This window comes from Anguilla anguilla, chromosome 17 (assembly GCF_013347855.1).
Source record: "Anguilla anguilla isolate fAngAng1 chromosome 17, fAngAng1.pri, whole genome shotgun sequence".
Lineage (NCBI taxonomy): Eukaryota > Metazoa > Chordata > Actinopteri > Anguilliformes > Anguillidae > Anguilla > Anguilla anguilla.
Genome location: NC_049217.1, coordinates 30202921 through 30225216, shown reverse-complemented (window position 1 = coordinate 30225216; position 22296 = coordinate 30202921). Strand labels below are relative to the sequence as shown.

Genomic DNA, 22296 nt, shown 5'->3' with positions numbered 1-22296 from the left:
AAGGCTTGTGTTGGCTGACCATATTGCCTTTTTTCATGAAAGAAAACCTCGAAATAACCCAACAGAAACCTTTCATTCATAACGTGAACAAAGGCGACTAACAGTTACAAATTTTGTTAACGTTAGCCAAATACCAAAAGCAAAACCAGTTTGAGCACCGCAATCAATATTAGGTAGCATGCTAATCACACTAAAGACTAGCAACAGATATCAGAAAGCACACATCAATTTCATAACTCTAAGCTCATTAATGTTAACACACATTGATGAGTGTTCTCCTTAGCAAGCTAAAAAGACAGGTAAAAGGTTACTTAAAATAGCAGCCGAAATTCAGATTGTTTATTTTGCCACATGGCAGGATGGTATTAACCAACTGAATCTAAAAAAAAAAAAAAATAGAAGCCACCCCAGATGGGACTCGAACCCACAATCCCTGGCTTAGGAGGCCAGTGCCTTATCCATTAGGCCACTGGGGCACGTCGTATTTTGTACGTCACAACATTCAATATAACTACGCAATGCAGACACATAGAAGTTGTATAGATTCGCGGTTTCTTAGTTTTGGTGATGATATGAAACAAAACGAATAATAATAGTAATTATTTAAAGTAGCAGGAGTAAAGAGGCAGAGGGGAACGCTCCATTCTATCGCTTTTAGCTACTTTGGCAGGCTAGAAATGGCGTCTGATGCTAAGGGTCAGAAACTCGCTGTCTTTTGCAGCCCGTAACGTTAGCTAAATTGCCGGGACTTTTTTAGGTTATGACTATTCGATAAGTTGCAATTCCCCACTAATAGTGTTTATCAATATTTAATAATTATCACTATATAATAATACTTAAATGTTGCTAAGTAAAATTACAGATGCTAAAAAAAAAGCTAACGTTCATGAGAATTGCACATCGCTCGTAGATTAGTTAGTTATAACGTTAGCTATATTAATCAAGGTTTTGAGGTACGTTAAAAGATGAGGCCTATGAACTCGCTGTTTTTTTGACAGTGTGAATCGTTGCAATGTTTAACGTTGGATGACCATTTATATTCAGATCAGACAATTCTAGTGTGTAATATACCTGGGCTGAACGAAAAGCTTCGCAGTAAATTGTTTTAAATCAACCCCTAAAGACTATAGTAAATATGGTCTCTATTGGACTCATATGTTAACTATAACGAGCTGTATTTCTATAGGTGAACTATAAAGAGCTATATTCTATAAACCTGCTTGGTATTACACACAATAGGTTGAGTAGACCACTTGACGTGAATAACAACATTTTAAAAAATTGTTCTGTAATCCATAAACTATTGTACAAACCGCGGTAATATGGACCTCATTTCAGTAGACCCGCCGCTGGGCGTACGAGAAGGCAACACTGACCTGATTGGGAAATGGCAAATTAGGTGTCTCTGATTTTGTGAATGGCTGTTTGGTCTTGAGACCACATTGTTGGCAGATATGATATAATACTGAATTGTAGTCAGCATACTGTCTCGATGCTTTTTTTTTGTTGTTGCCATTTTCTATAGAGAAGTGTGGTCGGCACTCGGCACAGCCTGTACTTCGCGCACGTAGTGACACTGTGCTTCCACGAGGGAGTGTGGTCTGAGGGGTCTGCCAGTGCAGTCAATTCAACTTTACTTCTCTGGATAACTCGCAGCAAACTCGTAAGCGCGAGTTGCGTCTCAAAGTTCTATGTTGCCTAATGTCTCGCACCCGTGAGACATTAGGCAACATAGAACTTTTGAGAAGAACTACTAAGAACTTACTAAGAGCACACAGGTACCAGCGTAGTTAGCCTGCTTGGTCCCTCTGCTTTCTTCTGCCACAAAAGACATGATGGGGTGTGTCCAACAGGTGGCGACCTTTCAGCATAGATGAATGCAGTTTTGTTTATTTATTTTGTTGAGTTTGAGGACATTCACACAGAAAGCAGCTTGTGTGCTTTTAGGCTGAACTTGCAGGTTTTGACGGTAATTCAGAACAGACTGAAAGAGCCTATTTGTCGAATGAGCCAGAAGGTCACAAGCAGCAGGGCCATCCAGAGCTTACGGGTAGAGTCGCAATTTAGACACTTTAGGGGAAGATTTTGGGCCCAACAGGACAATGGCAACACAGGAAATGACAGGGAAACAAGTGAAGGGAGGTGAAGCAAAATGGCAGTTTAATATCCTGGGGAAACTCTGGACTTTACGCCCGTTTACATTCCTTATTGCTAAATGCAGGTGTTAATCTACCACTCTCCGGATCTTACATTGGCAGGGTGTGTGTGTGTGTGTGAGAGAGAGCTACAGAAGGGAAATGTTCAGCAAACAGGGTGGTCTTCCCACGTATTTATGACTGAAAATAAATCCAGTTTACTCTATTGTTTAATGGTCCAGAGTGATGTAATCTTACTGAGTGGCCTAAGTACAAGAGGCATGTGGACCTATAATGACAGGCACCTACGAACATGGATTAATTACGGTAAAATAATTAGTTCCATGCCAGCTTTGGTCACTCCAATCAATAAATGGGTTCATGTGCAATAACTGCCACTGTACCCAACACAACAGTACCCACCGGAGCTATATACATCCTGTATTGGGGAAGGGGGCAGGATTCAGGTATAGTTTACTGACAGGGAGTGGGCAAGCTAAATACAAAATCCCAGCATGCTTTCATTATTTTCTAATATGCCCATATGCAGTCCCCCTCCCCCTGAAAAAAAGTGTCAAAGTGTTATGATCTGCAGTTATATAAATATCCAAACTACATATCCCATGACCCCTTGTACCACGTGCAGAGTCAACTGGAATACTGTAATCCTACACATAACAGCCTTTTCTTCTCTTTATTTAATTTGGTCATACTTGGATGAAATAATTTAATGTCGATGTTGTGGGGAAGAAAAAAAAAAAAAGCCTAACAGTGTAGTTTACCATCACAAAAGTCATGTAAATAGACCAAAAACAAAAAGCAAAAAGTTAATTTGATTACACAATGGCTAAAGCACACAATAAGAGAAGATGTTCAGTCCTTTAGAAAAGCCAGTGGCGTTATCCTCAGCAGAGATTCAAGTAGGAGGAGAGAGATCCTTGGTTTCTGTCTGCTTAGTGTTGAAGGCGGTACTGATTCCTAGTGTTTCTGCCCTGGGTGAGTCTCATATAGTCGTGATGGTGTTTTATTTGGGTAGGGGGGTTGGAGGGGGGTAGGGGGGTTGGAGGGGGGTGGGGGGGTTGGGTAGAAGAGCTTTAGGGGGCCACTTTTTTGGGGGGGTTGTAAGGCTCCAGGAGCTGCTTGGAGAAGGTGTTGACCTTGTCTGCCCCTCGTACTTCATGGGGCAACAGGGGCAATTTGACAATGTGGAAATCTTCATACAAGTCTTCCATCTGTGACAAAAAAAGAGAGAAATTTTAATTGAGATGATGAAAAAAAAAAAAAAAAGAAAGTGTTCTGAAGGCACCGTTTCTAGGGATACTGGGATGCAACCAAAATGAGGGGCATGGCGGGGGGGGGGGGGGGGGTGGGGGGTTAGCAGGGGCCCACCTGATCCAGGTACTTGGACTGGATGTTGTGGCGGGCCTCGCACATCTTGCAGGGCCGGTCGGAGTCGGGGAAGACCAGCTGGTTGACGATGATGTTGTGCGTGTCGATGTGGCACTTGGCCAGCTCCTGAATCAGCCTCTCCGTCTCGTACAAGGACAGGAACTCTGCGATGCACACGCAGATGAACGTGGTTTGCTCCTGTGGTTGGGGGGGGGGGGGGGGGGCAGGTAGATGTACACATTGAAACAGAAAGGCTATATTATCTCTAACTATTCTACTGCAAGTTTCAGAAAAACCAGGATTTGCGTTTCACACGGTGCAACATCGCTGATAGCAGAAGTCAATGCTGTTATCCAGCCACAATCACAAAGTGTATCCACTTTATCATTTATCATATTTACATACAGACAGTGCCAATAATAATAATAATAATCAGCGAATTGACAAATCCCAACATGGCATTTATTACGTGAAACTTTCTCTTAATAGTGGCTGAGATAATATACAACAATGGGAAAGTTTCCACTCAGTGAATTAGAGTGTCAGCTTGTGTGTTTGGCGGGCGGGGGGAGGGGGGGACTGACCGGGTCTTTGAACTGCTCGCTAACGGAGCGGATGACCGGCAGCGTCTCCTCCAGCTTGGAGGCCAGCTGGTCTGCGTTCATGTCTCCCAGGCCCAGCATGTTACACATCTACAGGACGGAGACACACTTCCCCGTCAGACCCTGGAGGGGCGCCACTGAGCGACCGTGTCCTCAAGATTCAAATCTGTCAACTCAATCGGGCGCTTGAATCTGCTTGCACAGCCCCGTTTACAAAAAAGACCAGGCATACAGAGCTTCGCGGTCATCCTGGTGGACTGCAGTAGTCTTCAGGCTGCAATGCTAAGAGCAACCTGACTGGAGTTAAGGATTGGTTCATTGCACAGGATTTAAAAACAATGTATGGTGATGGAATCCAAGCCTCGGTGTTTTCCAGGATTCGGCTGTGTCGACTGAATCCTGTATTTTTCAGTCGCAAAATGTGGTTTGACCATTTTGGATGTTATCAGGGGGGCCGTAATCAGCGGTTAAGTTACGACGATTCCAAGGGCCCCGACCGACAGGGGCCCTCAAAAAAATACGAGAACATGGGATTTTGTTGGGTGCTGGGGCCCAATGTGAGATGTTTTTTATGGGGCCCAAAATATCCTGGTGGGCCCCCTGGTTGTTACTGAATGCGGTCTGGCTGAGGTAGACTCCCCACCTGCGAAATGAAGGGACTGATCTGATTCTTGATCTGCATCAGGCGGCCCAGCCCCCGCTCCACAATGGTGGGGAAGTTGAGCAGTCGCAGGGTGTGGCCAGTGGGGGCAGTGTCGAACACCACCACAGAGAAATTCATACCTTTCACCAGCCTGAGGGGCCAATGAGGGAAGAGTGGGTCAGAACAGCAGAGGTGTGTGTTTCTCATAAACCTTCTGTCATATGGTCCTCTTACACTAGCATATTTACTCTCAACCACAGCAACACTGCTGCTGAGGACTATCCCACTTCTAAAGGTGCATCAAAGGCTTTTATTTGCTCAGTTTCAGTTTAGAATCATCCTTGCTAAATCACACATTATCACATAACTTTCAGGAGTAATTCCTTTTTCTTTGCAGAATATCTGCTTTCGTTATGCATTTTTCTGCTTTCTGGAAAAGAAGGAGTTTACCTCACAACCGTCATTTAACAAGTACACCTCAATGAAGCGAGAGTGTGTTTCAGAAATGGGTGAGGCACTTGAAACCGAATCGCAGAGTGATGTTCCCAGGCACACATCACACCTGGGGGACCTGACCTCATGACCTCTGCGTAGCTCATCGCCTCGTCGATGCCCGGGAACGCGCTCATGGCCTCCTGCATCATCTTCTTCCCCATGCTCAGCATGTTGTCTTCCTCAAAGAACTCGTCCGGTAGCTCGGCCACGCCCAGACTGGGGTCGATCTCCTGCACACACAGACCGAGCGCAAATCCAGGAAGTCAACACGTGACCACGTGACTCTCTTGGTTTCTAGAGTCAGGACAGGTACACATACAGGTACAAGTCCTCACTTTACAATTTTCCTGAGGAGTGATTGTCTGCTAGCCTGACCTCCTGCTCAGGAATTACTCCCGATTAGGCCTACAGAGCAACTTTACTGAAAGAATAACATGCAATTACGTATGTATAAGGTGTCATGTATGTATGGAGGACTGGTGCAAGGTTCACTGACCATAGCAAAGAGGTTGTCGTAGCCCTTAACCTTGGTGGGCACCTTGGAGAACTTCTGGTCGAAGGCATCGGAAATATTGTGGGCGGGGTCGGTGGAAATGATGAGCACGCTCTCGCGCACAGCCGTCAACTGTACAGCCAAACTGCAGCTAAACAAGGGGACAGACACAGTCACGGTCATGCAAGAGGAACAGCGACGCCTCTTAAAAGATGCGCTTAAATTCTAATGTGACTGTAGGCTACAATCGTTTGTCCGATCAATGCTCCGATTGTAAACTTAACTAGAACTCGAAATGAATAGTGCACTCTACGTAGTTGGACAGCCATATTTCTGTCCGGGTGTTTTGTGATAATTTGCTTGTTATAAATACATTTAGGCTGCCTTTATGACATATTGCTTCAATCCGATAAACTGCAAACGCAAAGTACCAGCTGTCACGAAATAACGTTTTTATGATAATAGCCCAAAATACAGCTTGTTAAAAGCTAAGTAATGTCACGTCATAAGCCTGCGCAGAGGAAAACTACTATGTAAACATCCCGGTGAAACAGATAGCATTCCACAAAAAAAAAACTGGTTATCAAAGACAGCCATCAGACATTTTTTTCGGCGATCTTTCCTTTTTACGCCAACACTTTTTGGGCAAAATCCTGAATTTAAAGACGGCTCGCTGTGTCCATTGGCTAATGTAGGGCGTCTAGCAGTGGTGACTAGACCAGCTACGTGGAAGTGTGATGAAATCGATTTTAATCTCAAGCAAAACCCCACCTGCATGTCGTTTTGCCAACGCCGCCTTTGCCACCCACGAAAATCCATTTAAGAGATTTCTGTTCTATGATATTTTTCAGTGTAGGTTCCAGCGGCTCTACGTCAGGCGCATCTTCGAACTCTTCTTCTAATGACGCTGCCATTTTGAAACCGGGGTCACAATGTTGGAATATACCAAAATGAATTCCAGGGGGCGACAGAGAAACATCATATATTGTGAATGTGAAAACATCGCAGGGAAGCTAACACAGCTACCACAGATATAGTTCGGTCGGAGTTACTTACATGAATTTTCGATTGCCACCGTATTATTTAATACTTAATTATTTCAAAATTGTTTATTGCGTTGCTGGTTCTACCTGAATGTTTTATTTTGGCGATAAATGTATTTCTTATTGCATCCTATATGCATTGGTAAATATGAAATGTGTACAGATAACTAGCGCGATAAATATATATTGATTGCGAGTGTATGCTTCTTCTTTTTTTTTTTTCATTATCTTTGTATTGCTGGAAGCTTTTTTGTTTTAGTTTGTATGAGGCGTGAAGCATATGCATGGCATAACAAGTAGTTTCACATATCAAGGAAGCCCATACACTTATTTTTGTTTGTTATGGTTATTTTGTTTGTCGGATTGCAAGAAGATGTTTTCATAAATGGTTTTTTGTAATCAAACCAGTTGCAACAAAAACAAAGAAATCAATAATGAAAGCGAGAGCAGTGAAAACAAATTGGATTATTTTTAAAGACATGGTAATTTTCACGCAACGTATTTTCCTTGAGTAGAATTGACCCATTTGGACCACACTTCACATTTTTGTACGATTTGTTTGTGGCGTTTTGGGGCATCCTCCCTACTGACTACCCTTAACCACACTGATCTGAAAACTGTCATTAGAAGGGCAGTCGCTTCCGTGTGTTTTTGCTGCACTTTAGCATTTAAGCGCTTCCCTTAAGACATTTGTTTACGAGGCCTGCATTGCTTGCAGATTTGGAAAACATCACAAAAACGTGTAGACACTGTAGCTGGCCAGAACTGGACTTTGAGAAGTACATGCCATGGAATTAAAAGCATGGTGAACTCCCGGTAATTTATGTTTAAATCAGATAAAGGGGCTCTGGACTGCCTAGCAACTGTCGCTCAGCACAACCAACTTCCATATAAACCCAGTCCAATTGATTTTTCTCAGTGCAGTTGAGCAGACACCGTTTATCAGCCTTAAATGGTCATCCTGTGAAAAACAAATTATTCACAGTTCTACGTGATCTCATTTGGCACTGATTCGCTGTACTACAAATACAGTTATATCCAGGTTGGTTAGAAGGGGCTTCACAAAACCGATTCATTGGCTGCAAGCCCACCGGAACTATGTAGAGCCCTTTAAGCTGACATATAGGTACTTCCGGTGTCAGCTTTCCCCCCGCCTAACTCTTTCCGCCGTAGCAAGGAACTTGCTGAAATCAAAGATGGCTGACTGTAAGAGAATGAAAATAAACTTCTAGAAAAACAGATTAATGCTGTGGGTTACTTTCCTTTGGTCGACAATAGATTCGGTTAATCCGGCACGCGGATATTTCTACAATTAAACGCGCAAACGTATGTGCTTAACTATTTCTAAGCCAGTCTTTCGAAGCGAGCGGACTGGACCAGTACTTGGCTTTCCAGCGTTACCTAACTTGCTCAAGCCATTTCTTTAGCTTGTTGCTAGCTACTTATTCATACGACTCGTCCGTACAGGTGGAAGAGCTAGGTACCATCCAGTAAACTTTAAAGTCCTTATGACCCCTAGCATAGCTAAGGAGCTGTTTATATGACAGTGATATTTTGCTGGCGATCTGCTTATAGAAGCTAGTTGGATTCGTTATAAGAGTGATAGTGAAACATTAAGCAGTTGCAGTGAGTACGACGTGGGATTCGGGTGGGGTCGTTCGTTGTTTAGCTGGCTAGCAAGCTCGCTGGTTGGTGTTGGCGAAGCCAAGGAAACAGTTGAAAACGGAAAAAAAAGACATTCTGGATCTTACAAATTCAACTGGATTCTATTTTAAGCTTTGAAGAACAACAACAGACAGCATGGACAGGAAACGAAGCAGCGGGAAGGCTGGTCAAAGCAGCAGCAGTAGCAGCAGCAGCGGCGGCGAGTCAAGCGGCAACAGCCCCGGCTCGCCTGCTAGTCCATTGGACGCCGGGAAAGCTACTGGAGGCAACGTATTTGCGAACGACGGCAGCTTTATGGAAATGTTTAAGAAAAAAATGGAAGAAGAGAGAAGGAAAAAGGAGATGGAGCAAGGACAGAGCGATACGAACACTACGGAGGAGGGGCAGTCTACACAGGAAAAGAAGACTATTAGCGTGACCAGCTTTGTAAGGGGTTTGGCAGTAATGTGACGAAACGCAGTAATGTTAACGCAAACCATTTCGAATCAGCCATTCGGGTCTGTGGCGCTAGAATTATGATGCATCGGTGTCAGTGTGTAGAAAATCTAATTCGGCCCTTCGTAGCTGGCAAATTTACTCAGTGATGCATATGTAGCTAATAATGCTATTTTAATTGTATCAGCATACCAGTGGGTTGAAAAGCCAACTTGGCAACCGTGGTAACAAAATGCAGAATAATATCGTACTATACGCAATTAGCTAATGAAACGCTAAACTGAAAGCAACACTTTGGAAATAGCTGCAGGTTGTCATTCCTAAACCGATCTATTATAATGTGAACAAGTGTAGACTGGGCTGTTGCAGTCATACTTGTCCTGGGCGGTATGTCTCTTGTGAGACGGGAGACATCTAAAATGTAGACTGTCGACATTGCCAGTGTGCACCCGAGAGGACACGTATAACGGTTGCAGTCTTCTGTCCCCTAAACCAGGTGGGCAAGCGGAGAGGCGGCGCCAAGTTAGCCCTCAAGACTGGGATGGTTGCCAAGAAACAAAAACTGGATCCCGAGGTATAGCAATATTGAACGTCACATCTTCGATTGCAGTTTTACTGTACAAGCCAGATCGTTTTCGACTGAATACTGAAGCGACAAACAGTCACACGTTCTGTAGAATTATTCATGGAGATGTTTGTGAGTAAATTAGTAATACAAATACAAAGCGTGGATAGGTATCCTCTAAAAAGTGGAATTTATTTTTTATTGAACCTTTTGCAAATGCAGCCTGCTGTTTTAGAACGTGCACCATGTCCTACAGTGTGTCACATTTTTAATTATTGATTGACAGCAGTCTTGTGCTCATAGTTGTTTGTTTAACCTAAACCTGTCCTTTCTCCGTTTCCCCGTTGTTCCAGGTTGAGGCTGGTAAAGGAGACGCTTGGACTAAGTACATGGCGGAGGTTAAAAAATACAAGGCCCACCAGTGTGGTGACGATGACAAAACCAGGCCGCTGGTGAAATAGACTCGCGTCTCCTTCCCGCCCTTTTTGAGGGATACCGCCATGTTCGCCCCGCCCACTGCCCCAAACGGTACCCCTGCACAGGGAGTGGGGGTGGGGAGCACCACTGACTCTTCCTTTTAAAATGTCTGGCTTTCACCTCTCCTTGCAAAACTAAGGAATGGACGGGCTTACAAAGTCTTTCCTGTGCGTCTCACCAAGCGTAGATCCTGGGTGTTTATTTTCAGTTAAATCGAAAGTTGTTTTTGTATTTTCGAAACAGTCGTTTGTGTATTTTAGCTTTTGATGTTGGTGCAGCCATAGCTGAACTTGAGTTTAATGACACAAAAATACAACTTAAATTTTATTTTCTCTTTACCATGTAGTGTTAATTGGTTGTCCGCATAATTGTAGAATCTGTGTTGTGTCTTGCTCAGTTGACGTTTTTACTATTTTTGTTTAGATCTGATAAATGGTGTAACCCAAATCATTGTGAAGTAAAAACCCCCCCCCAAAAACCAGGTGTGTATTGTGCCTTTAGTGTATGTTCAATTTCAGGTCTGGTGTCTCTGATAGCCTTTCCTGATGTCTGATGAGTTTTTTTTTCCCACATACAACATTATATTTTCGAAAAAAAATGCGAAAAAGGTGTCTTGTAGGGATTTTAGTGAAAGTTATTGAGATTAAGTTTCTATTTTTGGATCACCTGGAGCCAGTCATTAATGCACAGGCCAGGCATTGGAATCCCTTTGAGCTTTATTGTGTCTCCAAAGAAGGCAAGAGAGTGGAGACATCAGGTGAATTTGTGTTGTTTATAAAGAAAGGTTGCACGCACTCTTGACGAGGGCAGATCACTGGTAATTAAAAAAAAAAACAGCAGTGGACGAAACTGAGTGCACAGCCTTTCTTTTTAAGTTTTACTTAAAAAATCTCTTGTGCTGCGCCTTGCCAAACAAGGCATGCGTTTTCTTTTTCTTTTCTTTTTCGCTTTAGGTTTGTATTGTTGCTGTAGGAGTGCTGCAGGTAAAAGTGTCACAGTGCAGTCAGAGGCCTGCCAAACGCATCGCTCACTCGTACCGTACTGTAGAGCCAGCCTAAGCCATCACGTATGCACTCTCAGTCCACATGTGGAAAGACTGTGGGGAAACAGAGAAGCCATGATTGCATTGATTTGGTGGAGCGTCAGTGACCACTACAACATGGGCTAGCGTGTTAATTGCTTGTTCTGAGCTTTATATTGCATGCACCCTGAACAGGTTGGCAATCTATCGCAGGGCACACACACACACCATTCACTCACAATTTAGAGTCTCCAGTTAACCTGACCTGCATGTCTTTGGACTGTGGGAGGAAACCAGGGCACCCAGAGGAAACCCACGCAGACACGGGGAGAACATGCTGGGATTCAAACCCAGGAATGCAATGCAGGTAAAGTACCTTGCTCTGGGGTACAACAGCAGTGTTGTACCCTGGTATCGAACCTATGACCTTTAGATTACGAGACGAACCCCTTACCCACGTGAATGCAGCATAGCCCTGGTGAGACTTCAGTAAAGGAGCTCATTGTTGGACGCAGGCTGAACCTGACAGCCCAGGCATGGCTAGTCGAATGTCTGAACCCTGTCATTAGGGACTTTAAGCATCAATGGCTGCGGGTACGGCTCCGGTGACCAGAAATAGATCTGTGCTCTTCTGCGCAGGCGTGAACTTGACCTGCTCCCGTCTGCCGCTGCAGCCTGCTGATCCGCTACAGGGATGATGCTACTTCCACGCAGCAGATCAGCAGCTACAGTGGCAGACGGGAGCAGGTCAAGTTCCCGCCTGTGAGAAAGAGCACAGGTTGTATTTCAGCTCACCGTATTCGTATCCCTGTCGATGCTTAAAGTCCCTAATGACAGGGCCAGACCTGGGTCAAATACGTATTTGTTTTGGATTCAAATACCTTTCTACGCTTTACTGATCTTGTCTGGTGTATTGGAACCAATGAAATACTCTCAAAAAAAGTGCAAACCTCGCCTTCTGGTCATACTAGCAGGCTCAATTACACCAGGCAAGATCAATAGAGCACAGAAAAATATTTGAATCCAAAACAAATATGTATTTGACCCAGGTCTGGACAGGGCCCAGACATTCAGCTAGCCATGCCTAGGCTGTCCTGTTCAGCCTGCGTTCAACAATGAGCCCCTTCACTGAAGAGTCCCATCAGGGCTATGCTACGTTCATGTGGATGTCAAGTCTGTATTAGCTGCCTTTGACTGGGAGCCCTCCCAGGGCTAGGGAACATTTGGCTGTTTCCCACTGAGGTAGGCTGGACTCAGTTCAGGGATAGTTAAATTTCTGGAGTTTTTTCATATTTCAGTTTTAGTCTGATTTTGATGGGTCCAGACAGTTTTTTCTGTGTGACGAAGGTTATTTTAGATGCTTAACTGAAGTTTCTCGTGATCTGCTGCCTTCACAGTGACTGAAATAGGGGTGTCAAAATGCCAAAAAAAAAGTGTTCCTGTCACTTTTCACAGCTGCTTTTAGACAGCCTAGACATGCTGAAATGGTGGCTAGTTGTCTTCAGATGGGGTTCCAGCGTGCCAGTTCACCTTGAAAATCCTGGGAGTGAAGAGTCCGAGCTCCCCTGGTTTCCGTGGTGTTTGTGTCCCCTGAGTGCTTGCATGGGCTACTATTTGCTGTTACAGAATGACATGTCTCTAGCCATTTTATATTACACCATAGCAGAGGCAAGACTGTAGTACAGTTGCTGATTCAAGATGGGGTGTGGGGGGGAGGTGTACTATTGACTGCTCTGATCTATTACTATAATCATGTTTTCTAACGAGGTGTGCGTACTGTAAATAAGAGAAGTTTGAGTCTGGGATTGAATTTAAAGGCTGATGATCTGCCAGCTGAGCTAGGGGGCACTCACAGATTTATGGTTTATAGAAAAAATAAAAATAAAATACACTTCATTAGGCAGAGAGATTTTCTCCCCTTACAGTGACCAGGCAAACAAGGTATATCCGTTTAAGAGCTTTATTTCTGCAGAAAGAGTACAGCACGTACACACAGCAAAGTAAATATGTTTGAACTGAGGGGTACAAACGATACTAATACATGATTGGTTTTGCCCAGAGTGTGAGAACATGACTCGGCCAATGAGAGAAGATGTTCAACTTCACTCCTTGACTTTGTCTGACCTTTACAAAAAAAAAATAACTGCAGTTCAACTGTAGTTATAATGATTGTAATTATTATAGTATTCCTGCAGTATTATGCAATAGTGCGCGCACACTTAAAAAAAAAAAAAATTATTGCAGTATTCCTGCACTTATAATGCAGTTTCACTACTTCATGCCCAGTACACATGAAGTAGAACTCTTTTGTGCAGCATTTTAACTGCACTGCACTGCATTGTGCTTCAGTTTAACCGCAGCATAACTTTGCTGTAGCTGCAGCAGCATTTTGTGAGGGGAGTGCTCTCCATTCATCACTGATTGTCTGCAAATCTACTCCCCCTTTCTTCAGTAGCCCTCACCCTCAACTGTCGTCAGGTTTGCTAAGGTTTATGAAAAATAGTTTCATTTCTTCTTTGTTTTGAATTTTTTTCTTTTTTTTCTGTGACCTGTGTCCTTCAGGCCTCAAGTAAGTACCATTCTGTAAAAGTTCTGTTTGTCTTTTTATTCATTTTTTATCATTCATTTCCTTTTTTCTCCCCCCCCCCCCATGGTTCTTATACCCTCCCCAGTAAGTATTCATCTCCCTATTTCTTCTCTTTCCTCTGAAAAACAGGAACAACTCTCAACCATTTACTTATGTTGTTTTTCAGAGAAAGGAGCATTTTCCGTTTTTTTTTTTTTTGTTTTTTACTTTTAGGGTCGAAAAGGTTGACAAAAAACACATGGGTATTTGGTATTATTGTAATGTAAATTTGACTGGCTATCAATGCTAGACTTTCTCATTCAAACCCAGGAGGAAAGCCACTCTGCAAACTCTGGATCCCAGCTCCTGTTTGCTGCGGCCACTGTGCGTGTGACAGTCCAGAGAGGATCTGGTTTGCTGACCTGCAGTCCTTAAATACTGTGCCAGACGTTCCGGAAAGTGTTTAAACAATACTGTGGGTGTTTTGTTGTTAATAATGTTCCTTTTTTTATGTTGTTCGAGTTGCATTTTTATATTGCATTTAGTCTGTCCTACACACAGGCTCCAGAAGATGCACATAAACCACATTTACGTATTTAAGCTGCTACACAAACCATGTTTCCTGTATTTAAATCAGTTTGCACTTAAACCAACATATCATGTCTGTATTCTGTCTATGTGTTAAAATAACCCTGTATTTTAGTGGTTAGGATTAGGATTACAGTTTGAGTTATGCTTAGGTTAGGGAAAACCCTTTCCCTGTTTCTGTGTGGCCTTCCTCCAGGTACTCTGTCTTCCTCCCACAGTCCAGTCATTGGTCATCTTGCCCATCTTCTGCACAGCCATTGCCCATCTTCCCTCTCTTCAGACTGTACCTGGACTAACTATCACAAATCAAGGATTGCTCTTACCGTTTGAATTGTAATATGTTCCTGTAGCACGTTCACGTTGCACTTGTTTCTCCATCCAGCACTTATGTTGCACTTGTATCGTTAGCTGGGTGTTGTAGTTTGTTTGTTTGTAGTTTGTAGTTTGTTGTCACGTCCCCTATTTTGACTTACCATAACTTTCTGACCTAGCCTATGCTTACTGTGTAAACTGGACTTATGTGTTCATGGCTATGAATAAATGTCACATAACAAGCATTGTACCTCATTATACCTGTGTTTTGTAGTTGTTCCAGTGGCCTTCAGTGTGTATTTATTGTATGTTGCTTTGGAAATTTTTTTTTGTTTTCTAATGAATTTCTATTTTTTTTTTAAATTACTGTAATCCGTTTATTTCTTCTTATTTACTAAATGCATCATATTCATCACCCAAGGAAATTATTAAAAAGAAACAATGAGTATTTTCACATTCTTTCACTTTGTACATCAGACTGTAGATGTATATATTTTACCTAAAGTAAATGATGTGTGGCCTGCGATTGGCTGCCTGTCCAGGTTGCATTCCTGCCACTCACCCAATGCATACGTGGACAAGTTCCTGCCCCGTGACCCTGACCAGGAATAAGAAGTTTAGATAATAAATAACTATGGAATTAAGATATTTATGTACGTACTATTGAATTCATTTCTTCATATGTATTGAATTGTTTGTCGTAAATGTCTTCAAAAAATATTTATGTTCATTCGTCATTATGAGTGCTTTTAAACATGACATACTACCCATCTGTATCAAAACATTTAATTTCTTTGTTGCATTTTAACCCTATTTTGAAGCAGGACTAAAAGCTGATGTATATTGGCATTTTCAAATCACTGCATCTATGTAAAAAAGTGTTTTTTGAATTATATTTTGCAATATTAAACCATTTTGACAAAAGACATAGACTTATGTATTTTGGCATTTTCCAATCAAACACATTTTTCATGATAAATGTCATAAAAAAAGAATTCTATTTGTTAATTTCTGCAGGGTTATTATTTAAAGTTGATATACTGTGCATTTCTGTAATTAAAAGTGATTTTAGAATTTTGTCACATTTTTCTCCTATTTTGAAATAAGACTATAGGCTTATGTATTTTGCCATTTTCCTATCAAACACATTTTTCATCATAAATGTCTTAAAATACATTTTTATTCATTTATTTCAGGAAGATTACTATTAAAACGTGATACACTATGCATCTATGTAATTAAAAGTGATTTTAGAATTTTTTCACATTTTCCCCCTATTTTGACATAAGACTATAGGCTTATGTATTTTGGCATTTTCCTATCAAACACATTTGTCATCATAAATGTCTTAAAATACATTTTTATTCATTTATTTCAGCAAGATTACTATTAAAACGTGATACACTGTGCATCTATGTAATTAAAAGTGATTTTAGAATTTTTTCACATTTTCCCCCTATTTTGACATAAGACTATAGGCTTATATATTTTGGCATTTTTCAATCAAACACATATTTCATAATAAATGCCTTAAAAACATTTTTATTCATTTATTTCAGCAAGATTATTATTTAAACGTGATACACTATGCACCTATGTTATTAAAAGTGATTTTAGAATTTTTTAACATTTTCTACCCTATTTTGACATAAGACTATAGGCTTATATATTTTGGCATTTTTCAATCAAACACATATTTCATAATAAATGCCTTAAAAACATTTTTATTCATATTTCAGCAAGATTATTATTTAAACGTGATACACTATGCACCTATGTAATTAAAAGTGATTTTAGAATTTTTAAAACATTTTCTACCCTATTTTGACATAAGACTATATATAGGCTTATGTATTTTGGCATTTTCCTATCAAACACATTTTTCATCATAAATGTCTTAAAATACATTTTTATTCATTTATTTCAGAAAGATTACTATTTAAACGTGATACACTATGCACCTATGTAATTAAAAGTGATTTTAGAATTTTTTCACATTTTCTACCCTATTTTGACATAAGACTATAGGCTTATGTATTTTGGCATTTTCCTATCAAACACATTTGTCATCATAAATGTCTTAAAATACATTTTTATTCATTTATTTCAGCAAGATTACTATTTAAACGTGATACACTGTGCATCTAGGTAATTAAAAGTGATTTTAGAATTTTTTCACATTTTCCCCCTATTTTGACATAAGACTATAGGCTTATATATTTTGGCATTTTTCAATCAAACACATATTTCATAATAAATGCCTTAAAAACATTTTTATTCATTTATTTCAGCAAGATTATTATTTAAACGTGATACACTATGCACCTATGTTATTAAAAGTGATTTTAGAATTTTTTAACATTTTCTACCCTATTTTGACATAAGACTATATATGGGCTTATGTATTTTGGCATTTTCCTATCAAACACATTTTTCATCATAAATGTCTTAAAATACATTTTTATTCATTTATTTCAGCAAGATTACTATTAAAACGTGATACACTATGCATCTATGTAATAAAAAGTGATTTTAGAATTTTTTCACATTTTCCCCCTATATTGACATAAGACTATAGGCTTATATATTTTGGCATTTTTCAATCAAACACATATTTCATAATAAATGCCTTAAAAACATTTTTATTCATTTATTTCAGCAAGATTATTATTTAAACGTGATACACTATGCACCTATGTTATTAAAAGTGATTTTAGAATTTTTTCACATTTTCCCCCTATTTTGACATAAGACTATAGGCTTATATATTTTCGCATTTTTCACCTATTTTGACATAAGACTATAGGCATTTTCCCCCTATTTTGACATAAGACTATAGGCTTATATATTTTGGCATTTTTCAATCAAACACATATTTCATAATAAATGCCTTAAAAACATTTTTATTGATTTATTTCAGCAAGATTATTATTTAAACGTGATACACTATGCACCTATGTTATTAAAAGTGATTTTAGAATTTTTTAACATTTTCTACCCTATTTTGACATAAGACTATAGGCTTATATATTTTGGCATTTTTCAATCAAACACATATTTCATAATAAATGCCTTAAAAATATTTTTATTCATATTTCAGCAAGATTATTATTTAAACGTGATACACTATGCACCTATGTAATTAAAAGTAATTTTAGAATTTTTTCACATTTTTCCCTTATTTTGACATAAGACTATAGGCTTATGTATTTTGCCATTTTCCTATCAAACACATTTTTCATCATAAATGTCTTAAAATACATTTTTATTCATTTATTTCAGCAAGATTACTATTAAAACGTGATACACTATGCATCTATGTAATTAAAAGTGATTTTAGAATTTTTTCACATTTTCCCCCTATTTTGACATAAGACTATAGGCTTATGTATTTTGGCATTTTCCTATCAAACACATTTGTCATCATAAATGTCTTAAAATACATTTTTATACATTTATTTCAGCAAGATTACTATTTAAACGTGATACACTGTGCATCTAGGTAATTAAAAGTGATTTTAGAATTTTTTCACATTTTTCCCCTATTTTGACATAAGACTATAGGCTTATATATTTTGGCATTTTTCAATCAAACACATATTTCATAATAAATGCCTTAAAAACATTTTTATTCATTTATTTCAGCAAGATTATTATTTAAACGCGATACACTATGCACCTATGTTATTAAAAGTGATTTTAGAATTTTTTCACATTTTCCTCCTATTTTGACATAAGACTATAGGCTTATATATTTTCGCATTTTTCACCTATTTTGACATAAGACTATAGGCATTTTCCCCCTATTATGACATAAGACTATAGGCTTATATATTTTGGCATTTTTCAATCAAACACATATTTCATAATAAATGCCTTAAAAACATTTTTATTCATTTATTTCAGCAAGATTATTATTTAAACGTGATACACTATGCACCTATGTTATTAAAAGTGATTTTAGAATTTTTTCACATTTTCCCCCTATTTTGACATAAGACTATAGGCTTATATATTTTCGCATTTTTCAATCAAACACATATTTCATAATAAATGCCTTAAAAACATTTTTATTCATAAATTCCCGCAAGATTATTATTTAAACGTGATACACTCTGCACCTATGTTATTAAAAGTGATTTTAGAATTTTTTTAACATTTTCTACCCTATTTTGACATAAGACTATATATAGGCTTATGTATTTAGCCATTTTCCTATCAAACACATTTGTCATCATAAATGTCTTAAAATACATTTTTATTCATTTATTTCAGCAAGATTACTATTAAAACGTGATACACTGTGCATCTAGGTAATTAAAAGTGATTTTAGAATTTTTTCACATTTTCCCCCTATTTTGACATAAGACTATAGGCTTATATATTTTGGCATTTTTCAATCAAACACATATTTCATAATAAATGCCTTAAAAACATTTTTATTCATTTATTTCAGCAAGATTATTATTTAAACGTGATACACTATGCACCTATGTTATTAAAAGTGATTTTAGAATTTTTTAAACATTTTCTACCCTATTTTGACATAAGACTATAGGCTTATATATTTTGGCATTTTTCAATCAAACACATATTTCATAATAAATGCCTTAAAAATATTTTTATTCATATTTCAGCAAGATTATTATTTAAACGTGATACACTATGCACCTATGTAATTAAAAGTGATTTTAGAATTGTTTTAACATTTTCTACCCTATTTTGAAATAAGACTATAGGCTTATGTATTTTGGCATTTTCCTATCAAACACATTTTTCATCATAAATGTCTTAAAATACATTTTTATTTATTTATTTCAGCAAGATTACTATTAAAACGTGATACACTATGCACGTATGTAATTAAAAGTGATTTTAGAATTTTTTAACATTTTCTACCCAATTTTGACATAAGACTATAGGCTTATGTATTTTGGAATTTTCCTATCAAACACATTTTTCATCATAAATGTTTTAAAATACATTTTTATTCATTTATTTCAGCAAGATTACTATTAAAACGTGATACACTATGCATCTATGTAATTAAAAGTGATTTTAGAATTTTTTAACATTTTCTACCCTATTTTGACATAAGACTATAGGCTTATGTATTATGGCATTTTCCTATCAAACACATTTTTCATCATAAATGTTTTAAAATACATTTTTATTCATTTATTTCAGCAAGATTACTATTAAAACGTGATACACTATGCATCTATGTAATTTAAAGTGATTTTAGAATTTTTTAACATTTTCTACCCAATTTTGACATAAGACTATAGGCTTATGTATTTTGGCATTTTCCTATCAAACACATTTTTCATCATAAATGTCTTAAAATACATTTTTATTCATTTATTTCAGCAAGATTATTATTAAAACGTGATACACTATGCACCTATGTAATTAAAAGTGATTTTAGAATTTTTTATCATTTTCTACCCTATTTTGACATAAGACTATAGGCTTATGTATTTTGGCATTTTCCTATCAAACACATTTGTCATCATAAATATCTTAAAATACATTTTTATTCATTTATTTCAGCAAGATTACTATTTAAACGTGATACACTATGCATTTATGTAATTAAAAGTGATTTTAGAATTTTTTAACATTTTCTACCCAATTTTGACATAAGACTATAGGCTTATGTATTTTGGCATTTTCCTATCAAACACATTTTTCAACATAAATGTCTTTAAAAAACATTTTTGTTCATTTATTTCAGCATAGTTATTATTTAAAGTTGATATACTATCCATCTATGTAAATTAAAGTGATTTTAGAATTTTTTTGCATTTTTACCCCATTTTGACATAGGCTTATGTATTTTTGCATTTTCCAATCAAACACATTTTTCATCATTAATGTCTAATAAAAACATTTTTATTCATTTATTTCAGCGTGCTTATTATTTAAACAAAATATGCTATGCATCTATGAAACAAAAGTGATTTTTAAAGTTTTTCGCATATTACCCTATTTTGACATAAGACTTATGCTTATGTATTTTGGCAATTAACAGCTCCATTGCAATTAACAGTGCATATAAGAAATCCTTCTGTGGCACCTACCTATAATGGTGTGTGTGTGTGCATGATACCTTGTTCCACCTTTCCAGGTCTTCGTACACATCCGAAGCGTACTGGTGAACACTTCAAATAAAGACGTAAGCCAGGAGGGGGAGATTACAGTCAAGAACATCCTTTTATTCAAACAGGTAAAGGTGCTGCTCTTTTCCAAACTGCTTTTCTTTAATATGGGAAAGAAACTGTAATTAACACATGCAGTTCACCCTGGAGCCCCCAGGGGGGGGCTGTATTCTCAGAGGGCACGGTGGGGGGGGGGGGGGGGGGGGGGGGGGGGTTGGGGGGGGGGGGGGGGTGGGGGTGGGGGGGGGGTTGGGGGGGGGGGGGGGTGGGGGTGGGGGTGGGGGGTGTGGAGATAGACTACACATCACTAAGCATGGCCTTGGCAGATGGGGGGGGGGGGTGCAAGGTTCTACACACTTTTTAAAAGGACACCCAAATAAAAAAATACAAATTAAATAAATGGCCTTGGCACGGGTTGCGATCAGGAGCCACGTGGGGCGGGGGGGGGGGGGTGCATCTTCCTCCAAGAGAGCCTGAGTGACTAGATCTGTAACTGTAGTGGTCACGGGCCACCGCCACAGGCTTTTAAGGAATAGAACATCAGTGTGAATAAAAGCATCGTCTACTTCTGCAGGATACAAGTCAGCCAGTTCCCAAAGGCCGTTTTTCCTTTTTTAAATGTATTATTTATTTATTTATTTTTTTGCTGGTGGAGTTTCAAAGTGCCTGAAGTGGAGGAAAGATGCAGAGTGAAGGGGGAAGGTGACAATTTGGCTTTGGTTTGAGACGGGTTATTTCTGGTAGTTACAGATTTGCGGGAATGAACGGTCACGTATTTTTTGTTTTGTTTTGTTTTGTTTTTTTCCCCCCGTGGTTTGTGGCCTTCCCTCTCGAACCCGTGCCAACAGAAGGCCGTAGTTAAGGTGCTTAGCGTCTTTTTCTGGTACATACTTTCACTCCTAAACAGCTGGTCTCGTACAACCACTAGAAAATGTGCAATTTATTTACTGTCTAAATTATCGACACTTTTCGCTTAAAAAATACACAATAAAAAAAAAAAAAATCAAAGCATAAAAACCAAATTCAGTTAAAACAAAAACAGAAAAATAAATAGTTAGAAAAATGATGTTGTTATTTTGCCCCGTGTCCCCGTGACCGAAAAAATGAGCTCCTGTTGTATGTCTACTTTACCCTGAAAGCAAACAACATGTCCTCAGTGTCCCCAACACACACACACATGCACACGCACACGCACGCACGCACGCACGCACGCACGCACGCACGCACACACACACACATGCACAAACGCGCACAAACACGCATACATGCATGCATAAACGCACGCAGGCACAGGCACCCACATGCGCGCGCACACACACACACACACTCACACACACACACACACACACAAACCCCACCAAATCTTGTTCCCCTATACCATGCCTATAATCTCCCCCACCCCGAGAGCCCAGTGGTGCATCTTGTTTTCTTACATTAGCTGCTGAATGGCAAAGCTGAAGAGATCTGAATGGAATACATAGTGAAGCTTACAGACAGGAATAACATGTGAGCTAACTGCATTCTGCGTAGACATTGAAAAATGTTTTTTTTTATTTTTTAATTTTTTAAACCCCTCCAGTCAGGAGAGAGAGGAGGCGGGGGGGGGGGGGGGTAGGGGGGAAGATACGCGGCTAGACTACTGCAGAGCTCAAGAGGAAACGGACAGATGGAAGCATAGAAAGCAAGAACGGATGGACATTTTTTTT

At 39.0% G+C, this 22296-nt stretch overlaps 2 protein-coding genes, 1 long non-coding RNA gene and 1 other non-coding gene across 4 annotated transcripts in view; 1 reads left to right on the top strand and 3 right to left on the bottom strand.

Moving 5' to 3' along the window:
- Nucleotides 1-403: 403 nt before the first annotated feature.
- trnar-ccu lies at nucleotides 404-476 on the bottom strand. The gene has a single exon. It is a non-coding gene; the product is annotated as a tRNA-Arg (tRNA).
- A 1404-nt stretch (nucleotides 477-1880) lies between these two features.
- Nucleotides 1881-6706, bottom strand: LOC118216894 (ATPase GET3-like). The gene is made up of 7 exons (XM_035398499.1): nucleotides 6529-6706; nucleotides 5761-5908; nucleotides 5346-5494; nucleotides 4770-4920; nucleotides 4109-4216; nucleotides 3525-3722; nucleotides 1881-3367 (listed from the first exon to the last, which is right to left on the bottom strand). Exons 1-7 carry the CDS (start codon nucleotides 6669-6671, stop codon nucleotides 3230-3232), a joined length of 1035 nt encoding a protein of 344 aa, XP_035254390.1. The 5' UTR covers nucleotides 6672-6706; the 3' UTR covers nucleotides 1881-3229.
- A 1246-nt stretch (nucleotides 6707-7952) lies between these two features.
- Nucleotides 7953-10420, top strand: trir (telomerase RNA component interacting RNase). The gene is made up of 3 exons (XM_035398500.1): nucleotides 7953-8891; nucleotides 9397-9474; nucleotides 9819-10420. Exons 1-3 carry the CDS (start codon nucleotides 8601-8603, stop codon nucleotides 9924-9926), a joined length of 477 nt encoding a protein of 158 aa, XP_035254391.1. The 5' UTR covers nucleotides 7953-8600; the 3' UTR covers nucleotides 9927-10420.
- An 11807-nt stretch (nucleotides 10421-22227) lies between these two features.
- The window catches only part of LOC118216498, a 9167-nt gene continuing 9098 nt past the window's right edge, over nucleotides 22228-22296 (bottom strand). The window contains exon 3 of the long non-coding RNA XR_004763024.1: nucleotides 22228-22296. This exon is cut by the window's right edge and continues 4028 nt beyond it. This is a non-coding gene — a long non-coding RNA (uncharacterized LOC118216498).

Coding starts and splice junctions, on each gene's coding strand:
- LOC118216894 (XM_035398499.1), bottom strand. CDS start 6,671: ATGGCAGCGTCATTAGAAGAAGAGTTCGAAGATGCGCCTGACGTAGAG. Junction 4,217..4,769: donor TCAGTCCCTTCATTTCGCAG/GTGGGGAGTCTA, acceptor TCCGTCCTGTAG/ATGTGTAACATGCTGGGCCT. Junction 3,723..4,108: donor GCGAGCAGTTCAAAGACCCG/GTCAGTCCCCCC, acceptor CCCCAACCACAG/GAGCAAACCACGTTCATCTG.
- trir (XM_035398500.1), top strand. CDS start 8,601: ATGGACAGGAAACGAAGCAGCGGGAAGGCTGGTCAAAGCAGCAGCAGT. Junction 8,892..9,396: donor CTATTAGCGTGACCAGCTTT/GTAAGGGGTTTG, acceptor CCCCTAAACCAG/GTGGGCAAGCGGAGAGGCGG. Junction 9,475..9,818: donor AACAAAAACTGGATCCCGAG/GTATAGCAATAT, acceptor CCGTTGTTCCAG/GTTGAGGCTGGTAAAGGAGA.